The sequence below is a fragment of the Rattus norvegicus genome, chromosome 2 (genome assembly GCF_021556685.1).
Source record: "Rattus norvegicus strain SHRSP/BbbUtx chromosome 2, alternate assembly SHRSP_T2T, whole genome shotgun sequence".
Classification (NCBI taxonomy): domain Eukaryota; kingdom Metazoa; phylum Chordata; class Mammalia; order Rodentia; family Muridae; genus Rattus; species Rattus norvegicus.
The window spans coordinates 149,721,202-149,747,855 of record NC_141535.1 but is presented as its reverse complement, the minus strand read 5'-3'; the positions used below and the strand labels follow the sequence as shown (position 1 = coordinate 149,747,855).

The window sequence follows — 26,654 nt, the reverse complement described above, 5'->3', positions numbered from 1 at the left end:
GTTTTCCAGTTGTCCAAATTTTTGCCCTCATTCGACATACTTTCTCCTTTCCCTGATTCTGTGTTCAACTTTAAAAGCCACATACTATCTTTTTGACAGAGCACTCTTAGCCCACTCTACTAGAACATGTTAATGCTCTTTCTGCTACCTTCTAGCATCTCTGTATCATCCCATTCAATGTGGATTGGACTTTTAAAGATGTTTCTATGCAAGATTTATTGAAGGGGACTGTAGGAAAACTTAGTGATTTAGGGTACTTGTTGCTCTTCCTGAAGACCCGGGTTCAATTCCCAGCACTATTTTGTCATAACATGGCTATAATGACTAGTAGGTCATAACAGCCATCACGGCTAGTGTGTATACAGCCATCATGGCTAATGTGTATGACAGCTATCATGGTTAATGTGTAGCAGCCATCATGGCTAGTGTGTATACAGCCATCATGGCTAATGTGTATGAGAGCTATTATGGTTAATGTGTAACAGCCATCATGGCTAGTGTGTATAACAGCTATCATGGATAGTGTGTATGACAGCTATCATGGTTATTATATTTTTAACATATCTGTCATCCATTATTAAGTTATAACAGCTATAAAGACTATTATACCATAAAGTGGCTATCAAAACTATCATGTTAGAACACAGCTATCACTGTCATGCAGGATTTATTAAGGAGACTAGAGAGATGACTTAGAACATCTCAGCCATGGTCATGATGGCTCACAACCATCTTTGACACTAGTTCCAGGGGATCCAATTCCCTCTTCTGACCTCTAAGGATGGGAGCACATACACACATGCAGACAAAACATTCATACACATAAATCTTAAAAATGTAAAAAGGTTTATTGAAGAACTAGAAGGACAAAAAGATTCATATCACAGAAGCAAATATAAAAATAATTAGGAATTAAAAATCATGGCTATGCAACATGGCTCAGCAGGTTAAGGTGCTGCCTTGTAAGCCTTTCTAGTTGAGTGCAATCTCAAGGACCCACATGGCAGGAGAGAAATAGCATCACATGTTATTCTGACTTCCATGTGCACACACACACACACACACACACACAAATAAGTAGATGAAGGTAATAACTAAAAAACCCAGACAGATATTTGAGGGCTGGCGAGTTAACTTAGTATGTAAAGATATTTGCCACCATACTGAAGACCTGAGTTTAATATGTGAGGTCACATGACAAAAGAAAGAATTGACTGCCACATGTTGTCGTATCATGTCTGCATGTGTGCTGTGGCAATGAATGTACCTGCTCACACACACAATAAATAAATATGATAATTTTAAATATAGAAATATAGAAATAGTGTGGGTTTTTTGTTTTTGTTGTTTTTTTGTTTTTTGGGGTTTTTTTTTTTTTGCTATTATTTTGAGACAAGTTCTTTTTTTTTTTTTTTTTTTTTATTAACTTGAGTATTTCTTATATACATTTCGAGTGTTATTCCCTTTCCCGGTTTCCGGGCAAACATCACCCTCCCCCCTCCCCTTCCTTATGGGTGTTCCCCTCCCAACCCTCCCCCCATTGCCGCCCTCCCCCCATAGACTAGTTCACTGTGGGTTCAGTCTTAGCAGGACCCAGGGCTTCCCCTTCCACTGGTGCTCTTACTAGGATATTCATTGCTACCTATGGGGTCAGAGTCCAGGGTCAGTCCATGTATAGTCTTTAGGTAGTGGCTTAGTCCCTGGAAGCTCTGGTTGCTTGGTATTGTTGTACTTTTGGGGTCTCGAGCCCCTTCAAGCTCTTCCAGTTCATTCTCTGATTCCTTCAATGGGGGTCCTATTCTCAGTTCAGTGGTTTGCTGCTGGCATTCGCCTCTGTATTTGCTGTATTCTGGCTGTGTCTCTCAGGAGCGATCTACATCCGGCTCCTGTCGGTCTGCACTTCTTTGCTTCATCCATCTAGTCCAATTGGGTGGCTGTATATGTATGGGCCAAATGTGGGACAGGCTCTGAATGGGTGTTCCTTCAGTCTCTGTTTTAATCTTTGCCTCTCCCTTCCCTGCCAAGGGTATTCTTTTTCCTCATTTAAAGAAGGAGTGAAGCATTCACATTTTGATCATCCGTCTTGAGTTTCGTTTGTTCTAGGGATCTAGGGTAATTCAAGCATTTGGGCTAATAGCCACTTATCAATGAGTGCATACCATGTATGTCTTTCTGTGATTGGGTTAGCTCACTCAGGATGATATTTTCCAGTTCCAACCATTTGCCTACGAATTTCATAAACTCGTTGTTTTTGATAGCTGAGTAATATTCCATTGTGTAGATGTACCACATTTTCTGTATCCATTCCTCTGTTGAAGGGCATCTGGGTTCTTTCCAGCTTCTGGCTATTATAAATAAGGCTGCGATGAACATAGTGGAGCACGTGTCTCTTTTATATGTTGAGGCATCTTTTGGGTATATGCCCAAGAGAGGTATAGCTGGATCATCAGGCAGTTCAATGTCCAATTTTCTGAGGAACCTCCAGACTGATTTCCAGAATGGTTTTACCAGTCTGCAATCCCACCAACAATGGAGGAGTGTTCCTCTTTCTCCACATCCTCGCCAGCATCTGCTGTCACCTGAGTTTTTGATCTTAGCCAATCGCACTGGTGTGAGGTGAAATCTCAGGGTTGTTTTGATTTGCATTTCCCTTATGACTAAAGATGTTGAACATTTCTTTAGGTGTTTCTCAGCCATTCGGCATTCCTCAGCTGTGAATTCTTTGTTTAGCTCTGAACCCCATTTTTTAATAGGGTTATTTGTTTCCCTGCGGTCTAACTTCTTGAGTTCTTTGTATATTTTGGAAATAAGGCCTCTATCTGTTGTAGGATTGGTAAAGATCTTTTCCCAATCTGTTGGTTGCCGTTTTGTCCTAACCACAGTGTCCTTTGCCTTACAGAAGCTTTGCAGTTTTATGAGATCCCATTTGTCGATTCTTGATCTTAGAGCATAAGCCATTGGTGTTTTGTTCAGGAAATTTTTTCCAGTGCCCATGTGTTCCAGATGCTTCCCTAGTTTTTCTTCTATTAGTTTGAGTGTGTCTGGTTTGATGTGGAGGTCCTTGATCCACTTGGACTTAAGCTTTGTACAGGGTGATAAGGATGGATCGATCTGCATTCTTCTACATGTTGCCCTCCAGTTGAACCAGCACCATTTGCTGAAAATACTATCTTTTTTCCATTGGATGGTTTTGGCTCCTTTGTCAAAAATCAAGTGACCATAGGTGTGTGGGTTCATTTCTGGGTCTTCAATTCTATTCCATTGGTCTATCTGTCTGTCTCTGTACCAATACCATGCAGTTTTTATCACTATTGCTCTGTAATACTGCTTGAGTTCAGGGATAGTGATTCCCCCTGAAGTCCTTTTATTGTTGAGGATAGCTTTAGCTATCCTGGGTTTTTTGTTATTCCAGATGAATTTGCAAATTGTTCTGTCTAACTCTTTGAAGAATTGGATTGGTATTTTGATGGGGATTGCATTGAATCTGTAGATTGCTTTTGGTAAAATGGCCATTTTTACCATATTAATCCTGCCAATCCATGAGCATGGGAGATCTTTCCATCTTCTGAGGTCTTCTTCAATTTCTTTCCTCAGTGTCTTGAAGTTCTTATTGTACAGATCTTTTACTTGCTTGGTTAAAGTCACACCGAGGTACTTTATATTATTTGGGTCTATTATGAAGGGTGTCGTTTCCCTAATTTCTTTCTCGGCTTGTTTCTCTTTTGTATAGAGGAAGGCAACTGATTTATTTGAGTTAATTTTATACCCAGCCACTTTGCTGAAGTTGTTTATCAGCTTTAGTAGTTCTCTGGTGGAACTTTTGGGATCACTTAAATATACTATCATGTCATCTGCAAATAGTGATATTTTGACCTCTTCTTTTCCGATCTGTATCCCTTTGATCTCCTTTTGTTGTCTGATTGCTCTGGCTAGAACTTCAAGAACTATATTGAATAAGTAGGGAGAGAGTGGGCAGCCTTGTCTAGTCCCTGATTTTAGTGGGATTGCTTCAAGTTTCTCTCCATTTAGTTTAATGTTAGCAACTGGTTTGCTGTATATGGCTTTTACTATGTTTAGGTATGGGCCTTGAATTCCTATTCTTTCCAGGACTTTTATCATGAAGGGGTGTTGAATTTTGTCAAATGCTTTCTCAGCATCTAATGAAATGATCATGTGGTTCTGTTCTTTCAGTTTGTTTATATAATGGATCACGTTGATGGTTTTCCGTATATTAAACCATCCCTGCATGCCTGGGATGAAGCCTACTTGATCATGGTGGATGATTGTTTTGATGTGCTCTTGAATTCGGTTTGCCAGAATTTTATTGAGTATTTTTGCGTCGATATTCATAAGGGAAATTGGTCTGAAGTTCTCTTTCTTTGTTGTGTCTTTGTGTGGTTTAGGTATAAGAGTAATTGTGGCTTCGTAGAAGGAATTCGGTAGGGCTCCATCTGTTTCAATTTTGTGGAATAGTTTGGATAATATTGGTATGAGGTCTTCTATGAAGGTTTGATAGAATTCTGCACTAAACCCGTCTGGACCTGGGCTCTTTTTGGTTGGGAGACCTTTAATGACTGCTTCTATTTCCTTAGGAGTTATGGGGTTGTTTAACTGGTTTATCTGTTCCTGATTTAACCTCGATACCTGGTATCTGTCTAGGAAATTGTCCATTTCCTGAAGATTTTCAAATTTTGTTGAATATAGGTTTTTATAGTAAGATCTGATGATTTTTTGAATTTCCTCCGAATCTGTAGTTATGTCTCCCTTTTCATTTCTGATTTTGTTAATTTGGACACACTCTCTGTGTCCTCTCGTTAGTCTGGCTAAGGGTTTATCTATCTTGTTGATTTTCTCAAAGAACCAACTTTTGGTACTGTTGATTCTTTCTATGGTCCTTTTTGTTTCTACTTGGTTGATTTCAGCTCTGAGTTTGATTATTTCCTGCCTTCTGCTCCTCCTGGGTGTATTTGCTTCTTTTTGTTCTAGAGCTTTTAGGTGTGCTGTCAAGCTGCTGACATATGCTCTTTCCTGTTTCTTTCTGCAGGCACTCAGCGCTATGAGTTTTCCTCTTAGCACAGCTTTCATTGTGTCCCATAAGTTTGAGTATGTTGTATCTTCATTTTCATTAAATTCTAAAAAGTTTTTAATTTCTTTCTTTATTTCTTCCTTGACCAGGTTATCATTGAGTAGAGCATTGTTCAATTTCCACGTATATGTGGGCATTCTTCCCTTATTGTTATTGAAGAGCAGTTTTAGGCCGTGGTGGTCCGATAGCACGCATGGGATTATTTCTATCTTTCTGTACCTGTTGAGGCCCGTTTTTTGACCAATTATATGGTCAATTTTGGAGAAAGTACCATGAGGAGCTGAGAAGAAGGTATATCCTTTTGCTTTAGGATAGAATGTTCTATAAATATCCGTTAAGTCCATTTGGCTCATGACTTCTCTTAGTCTGTCTACATCACTGTTTAATTTCTGTTTCCATGATCTGTCCATTGATGAGAGTGGGGTGTTGAAATCTCCCACTATTATTGTGTGAGGTGCAATGTGTGTTTTGAGCTTTAGTAAGGTTTCTTTTACATATGTAGGTGCCCTTGTATTTGGGGCATAGATATTTAGGATTGAGAGTTCATCTTGGGTGATTTTTCCTTTGATGAATATGAAGTGTCCTTCCTTATCTTTTTTGATGACTTTTAGTTGGAAATTGATTTTATTTGATATTAGAATGGCTACTCCAGCTTGCTTCTTCTGACCATTTGCTTGGAAAGTTGTTTTCCAGCCTTTCACTCTGAGGTAGTTTCTGTCTTTGTCTCTGAGGTGTGTTTCCTGTAGGCAGCAGAATGCAGGGTCCTCGTTGCGTATCCAGTTTGTTAATCTATGTCTTTTTATTGGGGAGTTGAGGCCATTGATATTGAGAGATATTAAGGAATAGTGATTATTGCTTCCCGTTATATTCATATTTGATGTGAGGTTATGTTTGTGTGCTTTCATTCTCTTTGTTTTGTTGCCAAGACGATTAGTTTCTTGCTTCTTCTAGGGTATAGCTTGCCTCCTTATGTTGGGCTTTACCATTTATTATCCTTTGTAGTGCTGGATTTGTAGAAAGATATTGTGTAAATTTGGTTTTGTCATGGAATATCTTGGTTTCTCCATCAATGTTAATTGAGAGTTTTGCTGGATACAGTAATCTGGGCTGGCATTTGTGTTCTCTTAGGGTCTGTATAACATCAGTCCAGGATCTTCTGGCCTTCATAGTTTCTGGCGAGAAGTCTGGTGTGATTCTGATAGGTCTCCCTTTATATGTTACTTGACCTTTTTCCCTTACTGCTTTTAATATTCTTTCTTTATTTTGTGCGTTTGGTGTTTTGACAATTATGTGACGGGAGGTGTTTCTTTTCTGGTCCAATCTATTTGGAGTTCTGTAGGCTTCCTGTATGTCTATGGGTATCTCTTTTTTTAGGTTAGGGAAGTTTTCTTCTATGATTTTGTTGAAGATATTTACTGGTCCTTTGAGCTGGGAGTCTTCACTCTCTTCTATACCTATTATCCCTAGGTTTGATCTTCTCATTGAGTCCTGGATTTCCTGTATGTTTTGGACCAGTAGCTTTTTCTGCTTTACATTATCTTTGACAGTTGAGTCAATGATTTCTATGGAATCTTCTGCTCCTGAGATTCTCTCTTCCATCTCTTGTATTCTGTTGGTGAAGCTTGTATCTACAGCTCCTTGTCTCTTCTTTTGGTTTTCTATATCCAGGGTTGTTTCCATGTGTTCTTTCTTGATTGCTTCTATTTCCATTTTTAATTCCTTCAACTGTTTGATTGTGTTTTCCTGGAATTCTTTCAGGGATTTTTGCGATTCCTCTCTGTAGGCTTTTACTTGTTTATTAATGTTTTCCTGTGCTTCCCTAAGTGTGTTCAGGTCTTTCCTGAAGTCCTCCAGCATCATGATCAAATATGATTTTGAAACTAGATCTTGCTTTTCTGGTGTGTTTGGATATTCCATGTTTGTTTTGGTGGGAGAATTGGGCTCCGATGATGGCATGTAGTCTTGGTTTCTGTTGCTTGGGTTCCTGCGCTTGCCTCTCGCCATCAGATTATCTCTAGTGTTACTTTGTTCTGCTATTTCTGACAGTGGCTAGACTGTCCTATAAGCCTGTGTGTCAGGAGTGCTGTAGACCTGTTTTCCTCTCTTTCAGTCAGTTATGGGGACAGAGTGTTCTGCTTTCGGGCGTGTAGTTTTTCCTCTCTACAGGTCTTCAGCTGTTCCTGTGGGCCTGTGTCTTGAGTTCACCAGGCAGCTTTCTTGCAGCAGAAAATTTGGTCTTACCTGTGGTCCCGAGGCTCAGGTTTGCTCGTGGGGTGCTGTCCAGGGGCTCTCTGCAGCGGCAGCAACCAGGAAGACCTGTGCCGCCCCTTCCGGGAGCTTCAGTGCACCAGGGTTCCAGATGGTCTTTGGCTTTTTCCTCTGGCGTCCGAGATGTGTGTGCAGGGAGCAGTCTCTTCTGGTTTCCCAGGCCTGTCTGCCTCTCTGAAGGTTTAGCTCTCCCTCCCACGGGATTTGGGTGCAGAGAACTGTTTATCCGGTCTGTTTCCTTCAGGGTCCGGCGGTGTCTCCGGCAGGGGTCCTGCCGCTCCTGGGCCCTCCCCCACGGGAGCCCAGAGGCCTTATACAGTTTCCTCTTGGGCCAGGGATGTGGGCAGGGGTGAGCAGTGTTGGTGGTCTCTTCCGCTCTGCAGCCTCAGGAGTGCCCACCTGACCAGGCGGTTGGGTCTCTCTCTCACCGGGTCTGGGAGCAGAGAGCTGCTGCGGGCCGGGATCCGCGGGTGTGGGACTTCCGGTAAACACAGAACGTGCCCGGTTCTAGAGAAATTCTGCTTCCGTGTGTCCCAAGCTCACCAGGCAGCTTTCTTGCAGCAGAAAATTTGGTCTTACCTGTGGTCCCGAGGCTCAAGTTCGCTCGTGGGGTGCTGCCCAGGGGCTCTCTGCAGCGGCAGCAACCAGGCCTTTTTTTTTTTTTTTTTTTTTTATTAACTTGAGTATTTCTTATATACATTTCGAGTGTTATTCCCTTTCCCGGTATCCGGGCAAACATCCCCCTCCCCCCTCCCTTTCCTTATGGGTGTTCCCCTCCCAACCCTCCCCCCATTGCCGCCCTCCCCCCCACAGTCTAGTTCACTGGGGGTTCATTGAGACAAGTTCTTACTATATGGACCTGGCTGGCCTAGAACTCATTATGTGTACCAAGGTGGCCTGAAACTTGTGACAGTCTTTTTTTTTTTTGGAGCTGGGGACCGAACCCAGGGCCTTGTGCTTGCTAGGCAAGCTCTCTACCACTGAGCTAAATCCCCAACCCCTACTTGTGACAGTCTTGCTTCTGCAGGTTGTAGACAATGCCTAGCTAAAAACCACAGGCTTTTGAAAGGAACATTTACATTTCCAAAAATATTCAAAGGTTTTGGTGAAAATCTATAGACATTCTCCTACTCATGTATTTGTTATGGGTGGTTTATTAAATCATAATGACTTTATTCTTATTGACTGTTTCATACTTTGAGTGTTCAATAAGAAATTTCCTCATTTAAAAAAAACCCCAGTGGCTTTATTATGTGAAAATTTGAGACACTAATACTAAAGTTGATAGTGTTGAGTTAGATTCAGACCATCCACCTCAAGTTTTTGGTTACCTAGTCTTTGGTCTCACAGACCGTAGAAGCTTTTAGTGGAAGACTGGTGGTACTGGCAACTTCAAACATTATAAGAGCCCTCAGAATTTATACCAATGGTATAATTGATCAATGGTATACCAATGGCTTATAGTCATCTAATTTTTAAAACTTGTTTATATATTTTGAGGTAAAATCTTGCAGTATAGCCCCGGCTGGCCTTGAACTGTTAATACATCTGTCTCTGCCTCGTGAGTGTTGGGATTACAGGCATAGACTACCTTAACCCCAGAACACCAACTAATCTGTGTTCTATGTTCTATCCTAATCTAGTTACATATTACTTGTATTGAATTTTTTTGCTAAGGACACAAATTACCTGCTCACTGATGCTTTTTCGCCTGAAACTCAGGGGACAGGTTTTAAGAAACCCAAATCTGAAGGAAAGGGTTTTTTGTTATCAGCATAATTGAGTTTTAAAACATCTTTTATTGCAAAACAAACAAATAAACAAACAACAAAACCACATTGCTAGGTGTAGTGGTGGCTGCTTTAAATGTTAGCAGTCAGGAACTCAAAGCCTCTTTAAGTTTGAGGCCAGCCTACTCTACATAGAGAGGTCTCGGCTGGTCAGAGTAACACAGTGGGACTCGTCTAAAAATGTTTCAAAAACTACACTTTCAATCTTTTTCTTTGGTGTATGTTTGTGTGTGTGTGTGTGTGTGTGTGTGTGTGTGTGTGTGTGTGTGTGTATTGGGGGGGAGGGTATGTACCACAGTATAGGTGTGGAGGCCAAAAGAAAGCCCACAATCTTTTCTTTCTACCATATGGGTCTTGGTACTCTAACTTAGGTCAGGCTTGACTGCAAGCACCTTGACCCATCTCACTTGCCCTTAAGACATCTTTTTAGTCAAAATTTTTTCACCTAGAAATAGGTGAAATTAACCTTAGATTTTTTTAAATTTCTTTGTAAACTCTCTCTATATTTTAAGTATATAATTTCTTATTAAAGAGTGTGTGTGCGGTGGGGGTGGGGGTGCCACAGCATAGTTGTAGAGATCAGAGGATAACTTCCAGGAGTTGGGTCTCTTGTTTCACTGTTTCACAACTCGGGTTGTGAGACTCACAGCAAGTGCTGTTACTTGCTGCCTTGGTTGCTTTACATGTTCTTGAAACAAAAATACCTGACCAAAGAAACTTAAAGGAGAAAGGTTTGTTTTTGATTACAGTTCCCACAGGATATAGTTCATCAATGTGGGAAAGGCAATGGCAGTCAAAGTATGATTCTTGCCAGCTAGCCACGTTGCATTGACTGTCAAAAAGCAAGAGAATATGGAAAGTGAAACCCAGCTTTAAAAGGTCAAAGCCCCATTGGTCGTGGTGGATGCAGGCCTTTAATCCCAACACTCAGTAGACAGAAGTAGGTAGATCTCTGTGAGTTCGAGGCCAGCCTTGTCTACATATCAAGTTTCAGGATAGCCAGGACTATATAGAGAAAACTTGTCTCAAAAACAAGCAAACAAACAAACAAACCTGAAGGCCCACCCCAGTGGTATACTCTTCCAGCAAGTCTCTAGTTCCTAAAGGTTCTAAAGTTGTCTACTGGGCACCAAGTCTTCAAACACATGAGCCTATGAGAGACATTTCATATCAAACCAGAGCATCCCACCACTGGCCTTACAGGCTTGTGTCTGCTTCATGATGCAAAATGCATTTATTCTAACTTCTAATGTTCTTACAGTCTTTAATAGTTTCAATATAGTTCAGAAATTCAAAGTCCAAAATCTCTTCTAAAACAAAAGTCATCTATTAAATGTGACCTGTAAAAAACAAAAACCAGGGCTGGAGAGATGGCTCAGTGATTAGGAGCACTGACTGCTCTTCCAGAGGTCCTGAGTTCAAATCCCAGCAACCACATGGTGGCCCACAGCCATCTGTAATGAGATCTGATGACCTCTTCTGGTGTGTCTGAAGACAGCTGCAGTGTACTCATATACCTAAAATTAATAAATAAATAAATCTTTTAAAAAAAAACAAAAATTACCAGCTTGTCTTGGGAGCACATGTCTTTAATCCAAGCACTCAGGAGGTAGAGACAGGTAATCTCTGTGAGTTCAAGTCCAACCTAGTGAGTTCCAAGCTAGCCAGAGGCACATGCCCTGCCTCAAAGCACACTCATATTTACAAATACATTATTCTAACATACAATAACACAAAGTAAGCATCCCTATTTGAGAGGAAGAACTAAAGTATAAAAAAACAATACGGAAGCAAAACCAAACTCTAGCAGGAATGAAAGGAAAACACCAAATTCTACAGCTCCATGTCCACCATCTGGGGCATGCATTATAATCAACTAGGTTCAAAAGTCCTATTCTTCCAACCGTGTCACCTGCAGCAGATACAGCTTCTGCCTTAGACTTAGGCTAGGTCTACTCCAAGACTGCAGCCCTCCCTGTCGGATAACTTATGGTCCTAGTATCTTAATGCTCCTATGGTCTCCGTTTCAACTGAGGTTTCTCCTGCACAGCAGCCTGCCGGGGCCTTTCTGCTATATCTCTAACCTTGCCACACAGTATCTGGCATCATCCATTCTTCATGACTCTCTCATCATTTATTCCTTGAAAACCAATAGTGCCGTGGGGGAGGGAATAGTGCTGCCACATTCTGTAGCCACATCAAGACATAGGCCAGCCCCCTTGAACCACAGTTGTCTCTGTACCCTTTACTGACCCTGAGAAAACATTTCTGTGGTTGCTTTCCAGAGGCTGGGAATCTCTTTTGCCTTCTGAGCTTAGGCTTTTTCCTTTTAAACGAATTTGCATTTTCAAGGATCATTGTGTTCTTGCCCTTCGAGAACCTGTCTTACTGTCTCAGGGCAGAGCAGCGAGGTTCTTTTTACCACACTGATCTCTAACGGCTGCTTTATCGTCTGCACTCTCCTTGTTCAAAAACACTAAGCCAACCACACACTTTCCTTTGTCAAGTATCACATGATGACCAGAACGTGAGCTGACTGGTCACCTTGTGTCAGCACTCAGGAAATAGAGAACCCAGGAAGTTGGACCAGGCTATAACACCTCAAGGCCCACACAGTGATGTACTTCCTCCAGTAAGTCTCTGTCTCACAGAAGTTCCAGTACCTTCCCAGATAGCACTAATAATTGGAAACTAAGTGCTGAAATCAGGAACCTATATAGGACACTTATATTCAAACTATAGCACCTACTGAGCCATCTCACCAGCCCTTCCTTCTTTCCTTCCTTCCTTTCTTCCTCCCTTCCTTCCTTCTCTCCTTCCTTCCTTCCTAAGATATTATTTTTTATCCCTTTGTGTAAAGTTATAAACATCATTTTCTGCAGTGATATCCCAAGCTAGTCACAGTGGTTTGCATTTAGAGTTCCACGGTCAGGTAGGTCACTTGAGCCTAGACGAGTATTAGGCCAGTCAGGGCAACACAGAGTGAGCCTGTCTCCTGAAAATATAATTAGTTAATAAATTAAATAATTATTAAAGTTAAGTTGGTAAAGTATTTTCAAGGATTTGAGTAATTCTATATGTATATACACATATATACATATATATCTTCATATTATATTGTCTTGATTATGAATTGGTGAAGTCTTGTTTGGAAGTCTGTTGTGCAAAATGGTTTTTATTTTTATTTGGGCTATGGCTCAGTGGTTGAGAGAGTGTCCTGCTATGGCAGAGGACCTGAGTTTGGTTCCTGGGAGCCATATTGAAAGGCTCGCAGCAGCCTGTAACTCTGGCTACAGGGATCTAATGCTTCCTCTGGCTTCCACGACCTCCCTCACACATGCATGCAGCATAAATTCACACGGATACACATAATCAAAAAACTACCTCCTTTCAGAAGGACATAGTGCTGATGTAGCCAGTTGTTGTTTAGATGGGAATCGGGTCTCCTTAAGACGTAGTTAATAGCTGGGTGATGTTGGCTCATGCCCTTAATCCCACCACTCAGCAGGCAGAGGCAGGCAGATCTCTATGAGTTCAAGGCCAGCCTGGTCTACAAAGCTAGTTCCAGAACAGCCAAGACTGCACAGTTCTACTTGTATCAGTAACCATATCACTAAGCTGCATTGTTCATATATGTGAATAAACAGCTCTGGGAGGTTACAAAAGGTGAAGTGGGCTGGATCATAATCAAACAGGTTTTAGAATTACTCTGTTCTATACTTGTATGAGGACTTTTGTTTGATCGTGGGATTGTGTTGTTGTTGGTTGTTTTTTCTTTCTTCGTTCAGGAAGACCTGCCTGGTCTTGAACTCCTTATGTAGACCAAGCTGGCCTCAAACTCACAAAGCTCCAGGAGCCTCAGCTTCCTGAGTATTGGGATTAAAGGCTGGCTATACTTGTATTATTTTTTAAAAGAACTTTATAAAAATAAGTGGTCCTAAATTTAAAGCTTAAGTATTTATAGATAACTACAATGCATTGTTCTATGTTTCATGGACTTGGAGGGAAATGACTTTGGAATTTGCTTTGTACCCTGCCCTTGAAGCTAAATTGCTTTCTACATTACTTTCTTAGAAGAGCCGTGTGGAGTTTTGTTGGTTAAATTGGCTGGAGTAGAACTCACTGAAGCCGGTAAGGTGTGGCTACAGAAAGAACTGAGACCTTCCCAGCTCCTGTGGTTCCAGCTCCTTGGAAAGGAGAATTCAGAACTCTTTTGCTACCTCTTAGTGAACAAGGTAAGTAGTGAGAAGAAACTGCTGGGCATATTTATTCTTAACATAAGTAAACATTTAATTAACTTGTTGAATCTATAATGAACTTATCAAACTGCTAATCATGGTTGTATGTAGAGAGCGAGGGGTTTCATATATAAATTTCATTGTATAAATTTATGGATATTTATTTTAGTCAGATAGAATTCCTAAAGGGGCTGGAAAGGTGGCTAAAGCAATTAAGAGCTCTTGCTGGACTTCCAGAGGACTTGGGTTCGATTCCTGACACCCACTCTAGGCAGCTCACAACCACTGGTAAGACTAGTTCCGGAAGATCCAGTTCCCTCTTCTGGCCTCTGTGGGAACTGTACTCATGTGCATTGACACACAAATATGCACTTAATATTAAAAATTAAAAACTAGGGCCTGGGGATGGTTGAAAAGATGGTTCAAGTGCTTACGAGCTCATATTGTTTTTGTAGAGGACGTGACTTTGATCCCAGCACCCACATCAAGCAGCTGACAAGCATGTGTAACTCCAACTCCTCAGGATCAAACTCCTCAGGCCCCACAAGGGCATGCACACACATACATAAATAAAAGCACTAAAAAATAAATATTTTCTAAATTAAATAACTAAAAAGATAGATCTGGAGGGAAGGCTTATTGGTTAAGAACACCTCCTACCTTTGTAGAAAACTTAGGCTTAGCTCCCAACACCCACATGGCAACTTACGAAGGTCTGTGACTGAAGTTTCAGGGATCCGATGTCCTTTTCTGGTCTATGAGGGCACACATGCAAGCAAATACATGTATACATAAGAAAGTAAAAGTAGCCAGGTGGGGGTGATGCAGAACTTTAATCCCAGCACTCTGGAGGCAGAGGCAGGTGGATCTCTGTGAGTTAGAGGCCAGTCTGATCTACAGAGCAAGTCTCAGAACAGATGGAGCTACACAGAGAAACCCTGTCTCAAATGAATGAATGAATGAATGAATGAATGAATGAATGAATGAATGAGAATGATACAAAAAGAAAGTTATACAGAAAGGAGAAAAACTTTAAAATTATTAATGATTTTGGCAATTGCTAGGTAAAGGATCATTTGTTTATTTACATATGCATGAATTGTAATAGCAGTTGTTAATAGAAGTCATTTCAGAAGTGTATCTGGGCAACTGGAACAAAGTCTTCTACAAAGAACAAGGATGTTTTCACAGGTAAATACTGCTCCATCCGCTCCAACATCCTGTGTGCTCACACACACAAGCTGTAAAAGTCAATGCCATGCACATGTTACTTCATGTGTACCGAAACTATCCTGTGGGGTTGCCGGTCTCCATTACAGTTAGGACTCTAAGGGGTGATGATTGTCTTGCCCAGACTAGGCAAAGAGAGAGTTCTTCCTGGCTCAAAAGCCCACCTTCATTCCACATCCTTACATTGTTTCCCGTAAGCAACCATGCTGTGCACATGGTGGGATTCAGTTACTTCTCCTGCTTGAATTCTGCTAGTGTGTGAGACTGAAATTTAGTTGTTTGGTTTGGCTCAAGGAAATGAGCTTATAAAATGTTTAAAACTGGGACAAATATGATAAACCGAGCATAACTCTTTTGTCGTCATGAACCCAAATTTACTGTGTGTAGAGAAATAATGTTTTCTTTTTAATTTTGTATTAAAGTCTTTTTCTTTTCCTAAGGATTACTTAGTTTGTAGAATCTTAGAAAATATTTTTATGTTTAAGCCAACTTCAACATTATAGAATTAACTTCACATTACTTGTGATTTCCTTGTGTATGTGTTCACGTGTGACTATGTGTTTGTGTATCTGTCTGCTTGAGATTATGTGCACATGAGTGTGAGTGTGAGAGTGTGTGTGTGTGTGTGTGTGTGTGTGTGTGTGTGTGTGTGTGTGCTGGCATACACATGGATGATCCTACTGCAAGAGAGCATAGAATCCTTCTGTGTTAGAGTTATAAGTATGTGCAGAATACTGGCCTGTCACATGGGTGCTAGGATCTAACTTCAGTTCACATGATTGTGAAGGAAGCACTTGGTTTTGTTATGTTTTGCTTTCTTAGGATTTATTTTTATATATAATAGTGTGTCTACATGTGTGTACGCACATGTGTGTGTAGACACCAGAAGAGGGTGTTGGATTTCCTGGAGCTGGAGATACAGACTAGAAACTTCCAGGGCTAGGGTTAGGTTAGCAGACTGAGGCAGTAAGCCTTAGAGACAACAATCACTACAAGAGGATAAAAGTTACTTTAATTGGGGGAGGGTCATTTATTGATTTGATTATAAGTAGGAGATTACAGAAATGATACATTTAAGGTAAAAATTCAAAAATTATGTGGCGTAGGTATTTTTAAAATGTACATACCTGGGGTTGGAGAAATTGCTCCACAGTTAAGAATGATGGCTATTGTTTCAGAGGTCGCAGTCCTCAAGTAGAGGTTTAACTCTAGTTTCAAGGGATCTCATGCCTTCTTCTGGCTTCTGCAGGCACTAGGCATGAAATGGATGCACAGGCATACAAGAGGGAAAAACACCCTTACACATTAAAAAAAAAAAAAAAAAAACCTATCTATCAGAGCCCCGGACCCCTGTGACGTTTAGGTTATTATTTAATGCTGTTCAGTTCATTGCAACTTGTTCACCTGTTAGTTTTTAGTCTACTTTATTTTGCTATGGCTCTCATTGTGCAAATCTTGTGCTTCATTTTCTCTCTACATAGCCAAGAGAGTTAATAGCACTTTTTTTTTAAAAAAAAGTAACCGTTTTGTTTTTAAGATTTATTTGTTTATTTTATGGTTATGAATACACTGTAGCTAGCTTTCTTCAGACACACCAGAAGAGGGCATCAGATCCCATTACAGATGGTTGTGAACCACCGTGTGGTGGCTGGGAATTGAACTCAGAACTTTTGGAAGAGCAGTCAGTGCTCTTAACCACTGAGCCATCTCTCCAGCTCCAATAGCTTTTATATTTCGTCATTTCTATGCTTCTTTGCATTAGAGATCAATGAGAATCAGTTGACTTTGAACAAGGCTTGCATGAATGTATTATATCAAAAAATTAAATCTTGGGCTGGAGAGATGATGGCTCAGAGACTAAGAGAGCCATGCAGAGGTCTCTTCCAGAGGTCATGGGTTCAATTCCCAGAAACCACATGGTGGCTCACAACCGTCCATAATGGGATCTGATGCCATCGTTTGGTGTGTCTGAAGACAGTGATGGTGTACTCATATACATAAAATGAATAAAGAAATCTTTAAAAAAAGAAATCAAATCTTTCAATTTAAAAATAGCTGACTTAGGGGTTGGGGATTTAGCTCAGTGGTAGAGCGCTTGCCTAGCAAGCGCAAGGCCCTGGGTTCAGTCCCCAGCTCCGAAAAAAAGAAAAAAAAATAGCTGATTTAAGGTCTTCAACCTTTTTGTTGTTGTTGTTGTTGTTGTTGTTGTTGTTGGTGGTGGTGGTGGTGGTGGTGGTGGTGGTGGTGTATAAGTATGTGTGTAGGCCTAGATAAGATTGTACAGAGACTAGAAGCTTCCAGGACTAGGCCTAGGTTAGCAGACTGAGGCAGTAAGCCTTAGAGACGACAATTACTACAAGAGGATAAAAGTAGGGGAGGTTCATATGTGTTCACAGGTGTGCACTCTTGTGTGTGCATATGTGGAGGCCAGAGTTTGATGTCAGGTGTTTTCCTCATTACCCTGCTCCTTTATTTTCTCTTTCTGAACCCAGAGATCACCTACTCCCCTAACAGCTGGCGGGCCAGTGACATCCAGGGATTCGCCTGTCTCTGCCTCCCAGCACTGGGATTATGAGCCTAAACTGCCATGCCTAGCTTTTTGCATGGATGCTGGGCACCTCCACATCCTGTTTTATTGTTGGTACTGCTTTGTTCAAGACAGCATCTCTTTTTTGTAGTTCAATTTGGACTTGAGTAAATAAGTAATCCTCCTGCCTCAGCCTTACAAATGCTAGGATTACAAACATGTGACCTTTGTGTTATGTGTTTTTGGGGTGGTATTATTTTTTGTAGTGTTTGGTGGTGGTTTTGTTTTGTTTTCTCTTTTTTCTTTTCTTGCTGTCTCTAGAAAAATAAAATTGCTGCATTTTAAGGTAAATCAGATAGTATGGATATAATAATAATAATAGTCACTTCCTAAGTAATCAGTTTCCTCCTCTTTTATTCAAGGGTGGATATTTTAATGTGAATCTGAATGAGGAGATTTTGAGAAGAGGCTTGGGCAAAACCGTTCTTGTTAAAGGGCTAAATTACGACTCAAAAACCCACTGGAAAATTCACAGAAAGTTGCTTAAAGCTGAATTGACAGCCTTAAAGAAAGGAGAAGGAATCTGGAAGGAAGAGTCTGAAAAAGAAAGTTATTTTAGAAAATTGAAAGATTCCTGGAGGGAGAGATGGACAAAGGACAATGATTTAAAAACAGCCGGACCGGGTCTCAGCGCCACCAAAGAGGGTCATTACGACAGGTTTCGCAGGGCTTACGGAAGCTGGAAGGACAACATGGGCAACTACTCTTTAGTTCTGAAACTCAGAGAATTCGTGAGCCGCTTACACTTTCGGAGGAAAGGATGAACCTCCATGAAGTCTGGAGTGGCTCTCCCTGAAGAGTGCCCTGGAGCTGTGAGAGCACTTTTCATTTGACTCAAAATGGGAATTACCTCAGGTGATCATAATCCCCGTCTCCTGGTACTTACACATTATAGCCATTGTTAACATCAGCATCAATGAAAGAATGGCACACTGTGAATGTTACCCGGTAGAAGGATGTACATATTGTAGAACTTATGTTTTGCCTTTATCTTTTCCTCCCTGCCCCCTAGTGCCATGAATTGAACTCAGGGTCTCAGGCACTCTGGTCTGCAGCACACCATTACTGAGTTTTATTACCAACCCTACAGTGGTAATGTCTGAAGAGTAAGTTTAAGTATTGACTTCTATTAGTGGTTTGGGGCAGCCCATATTTAACATTTGTTTTTCAATTTTATCAACTTTATAATAAAGGAATTTTTTTTAAAAAATTTTCTTTCTGAGGTCACTCTTTTTCTTCAAGCATCTTTCCAGTTACTCCTGAATTAGGACCACTGATCCAAGAGGTACAGCCACCATTCCTCATAATAAATGCAGCTAATTTCATTCTGTTCTTAGATAAGAGGATTGCCCTTAAGACAAAGATGAGAAGGACAACCCAGAGGACAGAAAGGAAGGATCTTTAGGACATCACGGAGCCCCTGAACTCACCAATTCTTGAACTACCCTGCCTTCCAACTCCTAAGTACCCAAGAGAGTAAACTGCTTTGACAGTAAGGTTAGTTTCAAGTTGGGTGTGGTGGCACCACCTGTAATCCCAGCACTTGGTAAGTACAGACTGGAGGAGAAGAATTCAAGGTTATCCCTGGTTCATACTGAATTCAAAACCAGTTTGAGCTAATTAGTATGAGACTTTATCTAAAAATCAGAAATAATGAAAGCAAAAACACCCCCAAACCACTTTAAGGTATGCATTAAAATCTTCCTGACAAAGTAAGCCTCTTTCACAAGCCCAACAGTAGTTTGCTTACTGTTTCGACTTGGTCTAACAATGGAGTCCTTCGAGGGAAATTCTGAATGCTTGTGAGAAAACTCCAAGAAAACAAGAGTCTTGTGACCTAAGTTTCTTCAAAAACACAAAATTGTGTATAAAATGTGCTTTCATGCCCTTCCCAGGTATTGCAGATAGGAGTGAGCTCACTCCAGAGTATTCATTACAACTGGATAGCGTTACTTGTTTATATGCCTCTTTGGAAAAACATGTTTTTGCCACATGTCCTTGTGATTGTAAACTTTACTCAGGTGACTTTTCTTAACCCCCAGAGTATAAATTGTCTGAGGCTCTGAATAAAATTGGCTATTGCATGAGATTTTAGTCTGCCTCATTTTTAGACCACACTATTCGAGGTTTGTACTGCCAGCTAAAGTGGCTAACATCGTTGAAAATCTATGCAAAAGGGGTTTTTTGTTTTGTTTTGTCTTTTATTTTTTGTTTGTTTTGTGGTCTTGATAGAGTCTCATTGCATGGCCCTCACTGGCCTGGAACTCACTATGTAGACCAAGGTAGCTTTGAACTCATAGAGAGAGATCTACCTACCTTTGCCTCTGCCTCCTAAGAGCTACCATGCCCAGCCAAGAAGAATTAAAAAACAAAACAAAACAAAAACAAAAACAAAAACAAAAACAGAAACAAATTGTGATACTAAGAAAAGTCAGACCTAGAAGGCCCGGAGAATTGGCTTCAGATAGAATGCATACTATAGGAGACTGTCTTGGTAACTTTTCTGTTACCTTGTACTGTTGGGGTCTAAGAGTCACCCCACAAACCACGCAAATGCGGATCTTAGACAGGGATAGTTTATTGAACACATACCTTAAGCCTGATTGATTAGAGGGCCGTAGCTTAGAATTTTGGGGCTGAGGCTACGACCCTGAACATTTTTTATGTCAGCTTATAAAGGCTAAAAGTGCAAAAACCACAATGAGCTCATACACAAGTGCTGAAAGTGCTGAGAGGTCAGCCCTGACTAAGCCACTTTAGCTGTAACAGTGCGTATTGACCTTTACTTTGGTGGATCCTACCTGAAGCTTATAGCTGTGGGATTTTTTAAGATTATCAAGCCTCATAACATACAAAACATAACAGGGTATATGCTAGCAAGACCCTGCTGAAGTCAAGTTCTTTTTCAATGTCAATGACTGGCAGGCATATTACAGCAAAGGTATGAAATAGCTGGAGGATATTGAACAAAATGGCTACAATTATGCTGGGGACACAGACCTCAACATTGACAATATACTATGACCAAGGTAACTTATAAAAAAAACATTTAATCTGGGTCTCATGTTCTAAGTGGTTAGAGTCCATGCCCATCACAGTGGGGACATGGCAGCAGGCAGACCTTCATAGTCCTGGAGCAGTAGCTGAGAGCTTACGTTTTCCCCACAATCACAAGGCAAAGAGCTAAGTGGGAATGGCAAGGGTTTTTGAAACCTCAGAGCCCACCCACAGTGGCACACCTCCTCCAACAAAGCCACACCTCCTAATAGTTTCCAAAGACTTTAACCAACTGTGGACAAGGTATTCAAACATATAAGCCTGGGGGGCTCATTCTCATTCAAACCACCACAGAGTCTAGGCTGTGTACTTAGCGTTAGCAGCTAACTGACTCCTTGTTAAAACCTAAGAAGAGGGTTCGAGTCTGTAGACATTAAGCACTATTTATTTTTGTTGAGTTCCCTGAGATTCAGAAGAGTCTGTATGTGTAGATGGTGATGGTGGATGTAGTTTTGCATCCTTCCTTTTTTTTTTTTTTTTTTTTTTTAGTAGAAAGCTATATTTTAGTTTTTGTTTCCTGCTCTTAATATCTCAATAGGGTTTGTCTTGCTTTTAACATTTAATTTCTTACATTCTAGTCTTTTCCATTTTGGCACATATAATTCAGTGGCATCTGACGTTTTAGCTACTACATTGTTGTCTTTCCGAGTATGACATGGGAAGAGCAGGCTCTTCAGGTACTTCACGTAGTGTAATCTCCTCTTGATACAGGGAACTTATAGAACAATGAGCAGGAACATCCCTAAATGGACTCCATTGGCTGACTTCTTGTTCTTTACCTAGTAGTAACACCTTGAAGGTCTTGTGGTCTCTGGAGGAGAAATTTCATTGGCTGGCAGTTTTCTTTTGGATCCACAGATCTACTTTATTGGCTTTATCACTGGTCTGTGCTAACACACCAGTTCATTTGATAGTACAAAAGCCAAGATATACTGGATAACCTCAGACACCTTGGATGTTTGTCTCTGGAGCTAGCTATAAAACACCTATTTGGAAAAGGTCCCAATTAGCCCAGATTGCTGGACAAAGCTGTTTCCTTTGTACTAGTTGCTTCTGCCACGACGCAAAACATGACATTTTGAAATATTGTACCTAGATACACTCAATATTTTAAGATGAAAGAAATTAAAAACAAACCAACAGCAAAATAAAAAAAGTGCAGAAACAGGAGTATGAATCTCTGGCCTCCTCTGGCTTACATTTCCTGTTAGAAGGTCCAGAGATATTCATTCTGAAACAAATTAAATAGGCATATCACTCCTAGGATGTTAGGACATTTTTACAAAGTATTAAACATTCAAGATCAATATTACTACCATTTATTAATATTTATTATTACTATTTTAAATTATGTTTATATGTGTCTGTCTGTGGGCATGTACATGTGTGCGGTGTTTGTGGAGGCATCAGATTCTCCTGGAGATGGAATTATAGGGAGTGGTGAGCTGCCGGATGTGGGTGCTGTGACCCAAACTCTGCAAGAACAGTGTGTGCTTTTAACTGCTGAGCCAACTCTGCACTCCCAATCCTACTATTCTTTTTGGAAGCACAGCTTCTAATGCTTATTTTTCTATGACAAAGCAAATATGTTGGAAAAGAGGGTGATTTGACACCTGTTGTTCTGGCTTCCTTGTACACGGTTTCTGTGAACAGTCTGTTGGACTCCCCACATGCTTGCACCGTCCACTGGTACGGTCCCACAGATGCCTTGAGGGAGGCAGCCCCTGAAGCTGTGGCCAAGCATTCATTTATAGATAGTTGCTTTTGGTAAAACCATTGCCTGTTCACTTGGACCCACAGACAACATGAAACTCTGTGAAAGCCTGATTTGCGCCTTTATCTCATGCCTGTCTCTTTTAGGTTGGGTCGTCTGCTTAACTGTTCAAGTCATTACAGTAATCATTCAAGGAGTGTTTGTCCAACCTATCTCATCCACCTTTAAGGCAGAGGGGACAGAGATAAGTCATTGTTCTAAATCTGTAGTTACCGTGGATTCCAAGTAGAGAAAAACCTCATGGCAAAGACTCCCCCTGCCCACACACACACTCAATGGCAATTATGCTTCCGTATGCTGACCCAGAAGCAGACACAATCTCCCGAAGTCCACTTTGTTCTCTCAATCCGCAACATCCACTCTGGACCACCCTGAACATAACTGAGGCAATAACCAGTGCGACCACACCTTGACCAGGATCATTAATTATACATATCTCTTGTCCTTAATTTAAACCAAAGCTTCTGCTGGGTTTAATCCTAGCAGAAGCAGAGACAGGCATATCTTTGAGTTCAAGGCCAGCCTGGCCTACTAGGTAAGTTCCTGGATAGTTGGGGTTATGTAGAGAGACCCTGTCTCAAAAATAACTAAAGAAGAAAGAAAGTTCTTGTCAGTGCTCTGGACGGACTTGGGTCATTAGACTCCTTTATCTATTGTGCCAAACGTGACTGCATCAGATAAATCTCATCTGTCTGTCTTTCCTCATTGCCCAGCTATCATCCAGCATACTGAGGACCAGTGGCTGACCGAACCTAACCTGCTTCAGTTGCCAGAAACCAGGAACAGATCACCGTGTCCAACTGTTTGCTGGCTTGTTGAGACAGCAGATCATGTATCCCCGGCTGGCCTAGAACTTGGTATATTTCTTCGAATGACTTTGGACTTCTGAGTTTCCTGTCTCCACTCCTGAATAGAAGATTACAGGCATGCACCACCAGGCCCAATATTTTACTTCTTGCCTGTGAAATATTGACAACAGCATCAACTTTATTATGATTAATGGTGATCAAAGTAAAAGAGAAACACCCAAGAACACAAAATGTACATGTATACATGATCCAGAACTGCCAGTTCTGGGCTACTAGATGCATATTCCCATAGGACACCCAGATGATCTTTTCCTTTTCTGTTAGAAAGCTATCCAGTGGGGTTGGGGATTTAGCTCAGTGGTAGAGCGCTTGCCTAGGAAGCTCAAGGCCCTGGGTTCGGTCCCCAGCTCTGAAAAAAAAAAAAGAACCAAAAAAAAAAAAAGCTATCCAGTATGTGTGTTTGTGTGCATACACATTAGAGAGAGAGGGAGGAAGAGAGGAAGACAGAGAGAGAGAGAGAGAGAGAGAGAGAGAGAGAGAGAGAGAGAGAGAGAGAGAGAGAGAACAAGAACATACTATTATATGTGGAGGCTACAGGACAACCTGTGGGAGTCCATTCTGTCCTTCTATCATGTGGATTACAACTTAAAGCACATAGAGATACACAGGGAATGAGATGCTCCCAAGTGTGAGCATGGACTCTTCAAGGGAGAATGCCTTAGCATTGACATATATACTATTCTGGTGACTAATGGGTTATATCTCAAAGGTTGCTAAGAACACCCCACCCCATATTCTATCCTTTTTAAATAAATGAGATTATAGGGTGGCCCCAGAGGTGCCTTAGAATTGTATCTCCATAGGTAAAACTGGAAGCCAATTGTGTTGCACAAGGCAAGTTTTTGTGAGGTTTGCATATGGGAAGGCACCAAGGCCTTAAACAGTTAATTGCTTATTGAAATTCTTTCTTGTCAGCTGATGAACAGGTTCAGCCAGACTCTGGGGCAAAGAGCAACTTTGTCTTCGACAATTGAACCTGAGTCTGTCTATCCTGCTTTATCAAGACTGTCTTAAAACAAAAAGACAAAGGTCTGTCTGTGCCCTGAGCTGACCCTGAGCCACAACCCCTGATGCTCAAATACCGCTGGGAGAGAAATGGTCTCCCAGAAGTGCTGACACACTGGAGAGCACAGGTGGAACCAACACTTCTGTTCTGAGACACCCACCTGGAAACCTCAGGATCCAGGAGCCAAGGAGCAGTCTGGGACAGGATCCTTCCAGTTAACATCTGCACCTGGAGCTGAACCTGAGCCACAGCCCTCTGTGCCTGTGTCCTACTGGGAGAGAGCTCAACTTCCAGGAGTGCTGACACACCTGAGAGTGCAGAAGGGCCAAGCCACTGTCAAAGACAGCAAGACCAGCTAACACCAGAGATAACCAGATGGTGAGAGGAAAGTGCAAGAACATAACCAACAGAAACCAAAGCCACTTGGCATCTTCAGAACCCAGTTCTCCCACCACAGCAAGTCCAGGATACCCGAACACAGCAGAAAAGCAAGATTCTGATTTAAAATCACATCTCATGATGATGTTAGAGGACTTTAAGACAAACATAAATAACTCCCTTAAAGAAATACAAGACAACACAGGTAAACAGGTAGAAAACCTTAAAGAGGAAACACAAAAATCCCTTAAAGAATTACAGGAAAAGATAATCAAACAGGTTAAGGAATTGAACAAAACCATCCAGGATCTAAAAATGCAAATAGAAACAATAAACAAATTCAAAGGGGGACAAAACTGGAGATAGAAATGCTAGGAAAGAGATCAGGAGTCATAGATGCAAGCATCACCAACAAAATAAAAGAGATAGAAGAGAGAATATCAGGGGCAGAAGATAGTATGTTTATTCTGGAGGAAAAAAATGAACCTCGTTTTCCTAATAAAGCCTCAGTTTTATCCCAAGCACCTTCTCCCCCAAATTCATGAATGAAAGTATGAAATGAACCTTTTTTTTCTTTTTTGGTTAGAATCTCTTTTTCTTTTATGTTTGTTGTTTTTGAGACAGGTCTCACTGCTGAGTAGCCATAGCTGGCTTGGAAGTCACTATGTAGACAAAACTGGCCTTGAACTCACAGAGAGCCACCTTACTCTGCCTCCAGAGTTCTAGGATTAAAAGCACATGCCACTGTATCTGGGCTCTTTTTATTTTTTAATTCATTTTTAACTCTCTACTATCTCTCTCTCTCTCTCTCTCTCTCTCTCTCTCTCTCTCTCTCTCTCTGAATGAATCTGTGCACTTGAGTCTCAAAGGTACCTGTGGAGACCAGAAGAAAGTATGGATCCTCCAGTGCTTGAGTTAAAATAGTTGTGAACCACTGGATATGGGTGCTGAGAACAAACTTGGTTCCTAAGACTCCAGCCCTCACTCTTAACTGCTGAGTCATGTCAGTAGCCCCGAGGAACCTATTTTTCTTATGTAAGTCTCCTCTTTAAATTCCATGATGCTAAACACTGAAGATTGAAGATTGGTTTTCCTTAAATGGTCTGAAAGTTTTCTTTAAGTGGTCATTTAAGGAAAACCATGGTGAGTTTAAACTATCATTTACTTCACTTCTTCCCCAGCATGTTTGAGGCCCTGGGTTTCTGCTTTCAAACCAGAAAATAAGGCGGGGGGGGGGGGGGAACTAATGTAAATAAATAAAACTGACACATGGTTTCTTCTTTCTTTCTCTCTTTTTTAAACAGCACTTTCACCTTTACTATGTTTGTGTGGGAAAATCTGACCATTTGCTTTTTTGGTTAAGGAAACAAAGCAAAAGAGGTGTTGGTTAATAAAAGGCACACCCTCCTTGAATTCCAAATGTAAGGGAAATAGAAAGGGTTTCCTTGTGTTACATCAACTGCTTCCCATAGCTTTTCAAAACTTTACATTTCCATTCTGTTTTAGTACTTTCTTCATTGTCTTTCAACATTTATTTCAGTTTTTCATTGCTATCTGTAATCAAGGTACCACAGAATTGACACAGTGTATTCCATGACAGAATATGTAGTTACAAAGTTTCAACATTTGTTATTCTGAATACTGTACCTCCTCTAGACATCTTGTCTAGCCCCAAGAGCAGAGACTGCCTCTGTGGGAGGGCTTTCTGAAAACAAAAAGCCCAGAGGACCTTTCTGAGGTCCCTTGCAGAAAGGGTTCTGTTCTTCTCAGACACTTTTCTTTCCTGTAAAATACTCCAGTCCTTCCAGGAGGAGGGGGAAAAGAAGAGGGGAAAGGAGAGTTCACTTTTTTAGCATATATTTTTACTAGAATCTTATGAAAAGTATAGCTGAATTTAAGAAAAGTTGGAGTTCAATTGAACTTACTTTCAGCAAAACCTACTATTTTGTCTTTTTCCAGTAGTCATAGGACACACTGTTTTACCAAGACAAGAAAATGAAGCTAGAGGGTCAGGCCCCAGTCCAGGCACAAGTCTTTAATTCCACTACTGTGGAGACAACATGATCCCTCTAAACTAGAGGCTCATCACATCTACAGAGGGAGTTGAGACCATCCATCCAGGGATAGACGGGGAGATTCTCTAAGACCTTGAGTTCAATCTGTAGAACCACTGTGGAAACAGGGAAAAGACTCCTGAAAGTTGCTCTCTGACCTGCACATGCCCCTGTGGTGTGCTGGTGACTCATGAGTTAATTAATAACACTTCCTATTCTTTTAGCAGACACAAATTTGGTTTCTGCCACCCACATCGAACAACTGCCATGTTGGTGTGGAAAACTTCTGTTTTGTGTTTTTCCTTCCTTGTTCTTCA

The 26,654-nt window shown here is 41.0% G+C and overlaps 1 protein-coding gene across 10 annotated transcripts in view; it reads left to right on the top strand.

Annotated features, from left to right (window-relative positions):
* The window catches only part of Miso1 (mitochondrial inner membrane subdomain organizer 1), a 29,310-nt gene extending 4,506 nt beyond the window's left edge, over positions 1 to 24,804 (top strand). For 3 of the 10 annotated variants that reach the window (XR_015667726.1, XR_015667723.1, XR_015667728.1), the window contains 4 exons: positions 13,219 to 13,379; positions 17,562 to 18,054; positions 18,537 to 18,696; positions 22,744 to 24,804. Coding sequence is in view for 3 of the 10 variants with exons in the window: in NM_001399811.1 (NP_001386740.1) it covers positions 13,219 to 13,379; positions 17,562 to 17,963 (563 nt within the window). In the remaining 7 variants the exon portion in view is untranslated. 10 annotated transcript variants of the gene reach the window in all.
* The last annotated feature ends 1,850 nt before the right edge of the window (positions 24,805 to 26,654 follow it).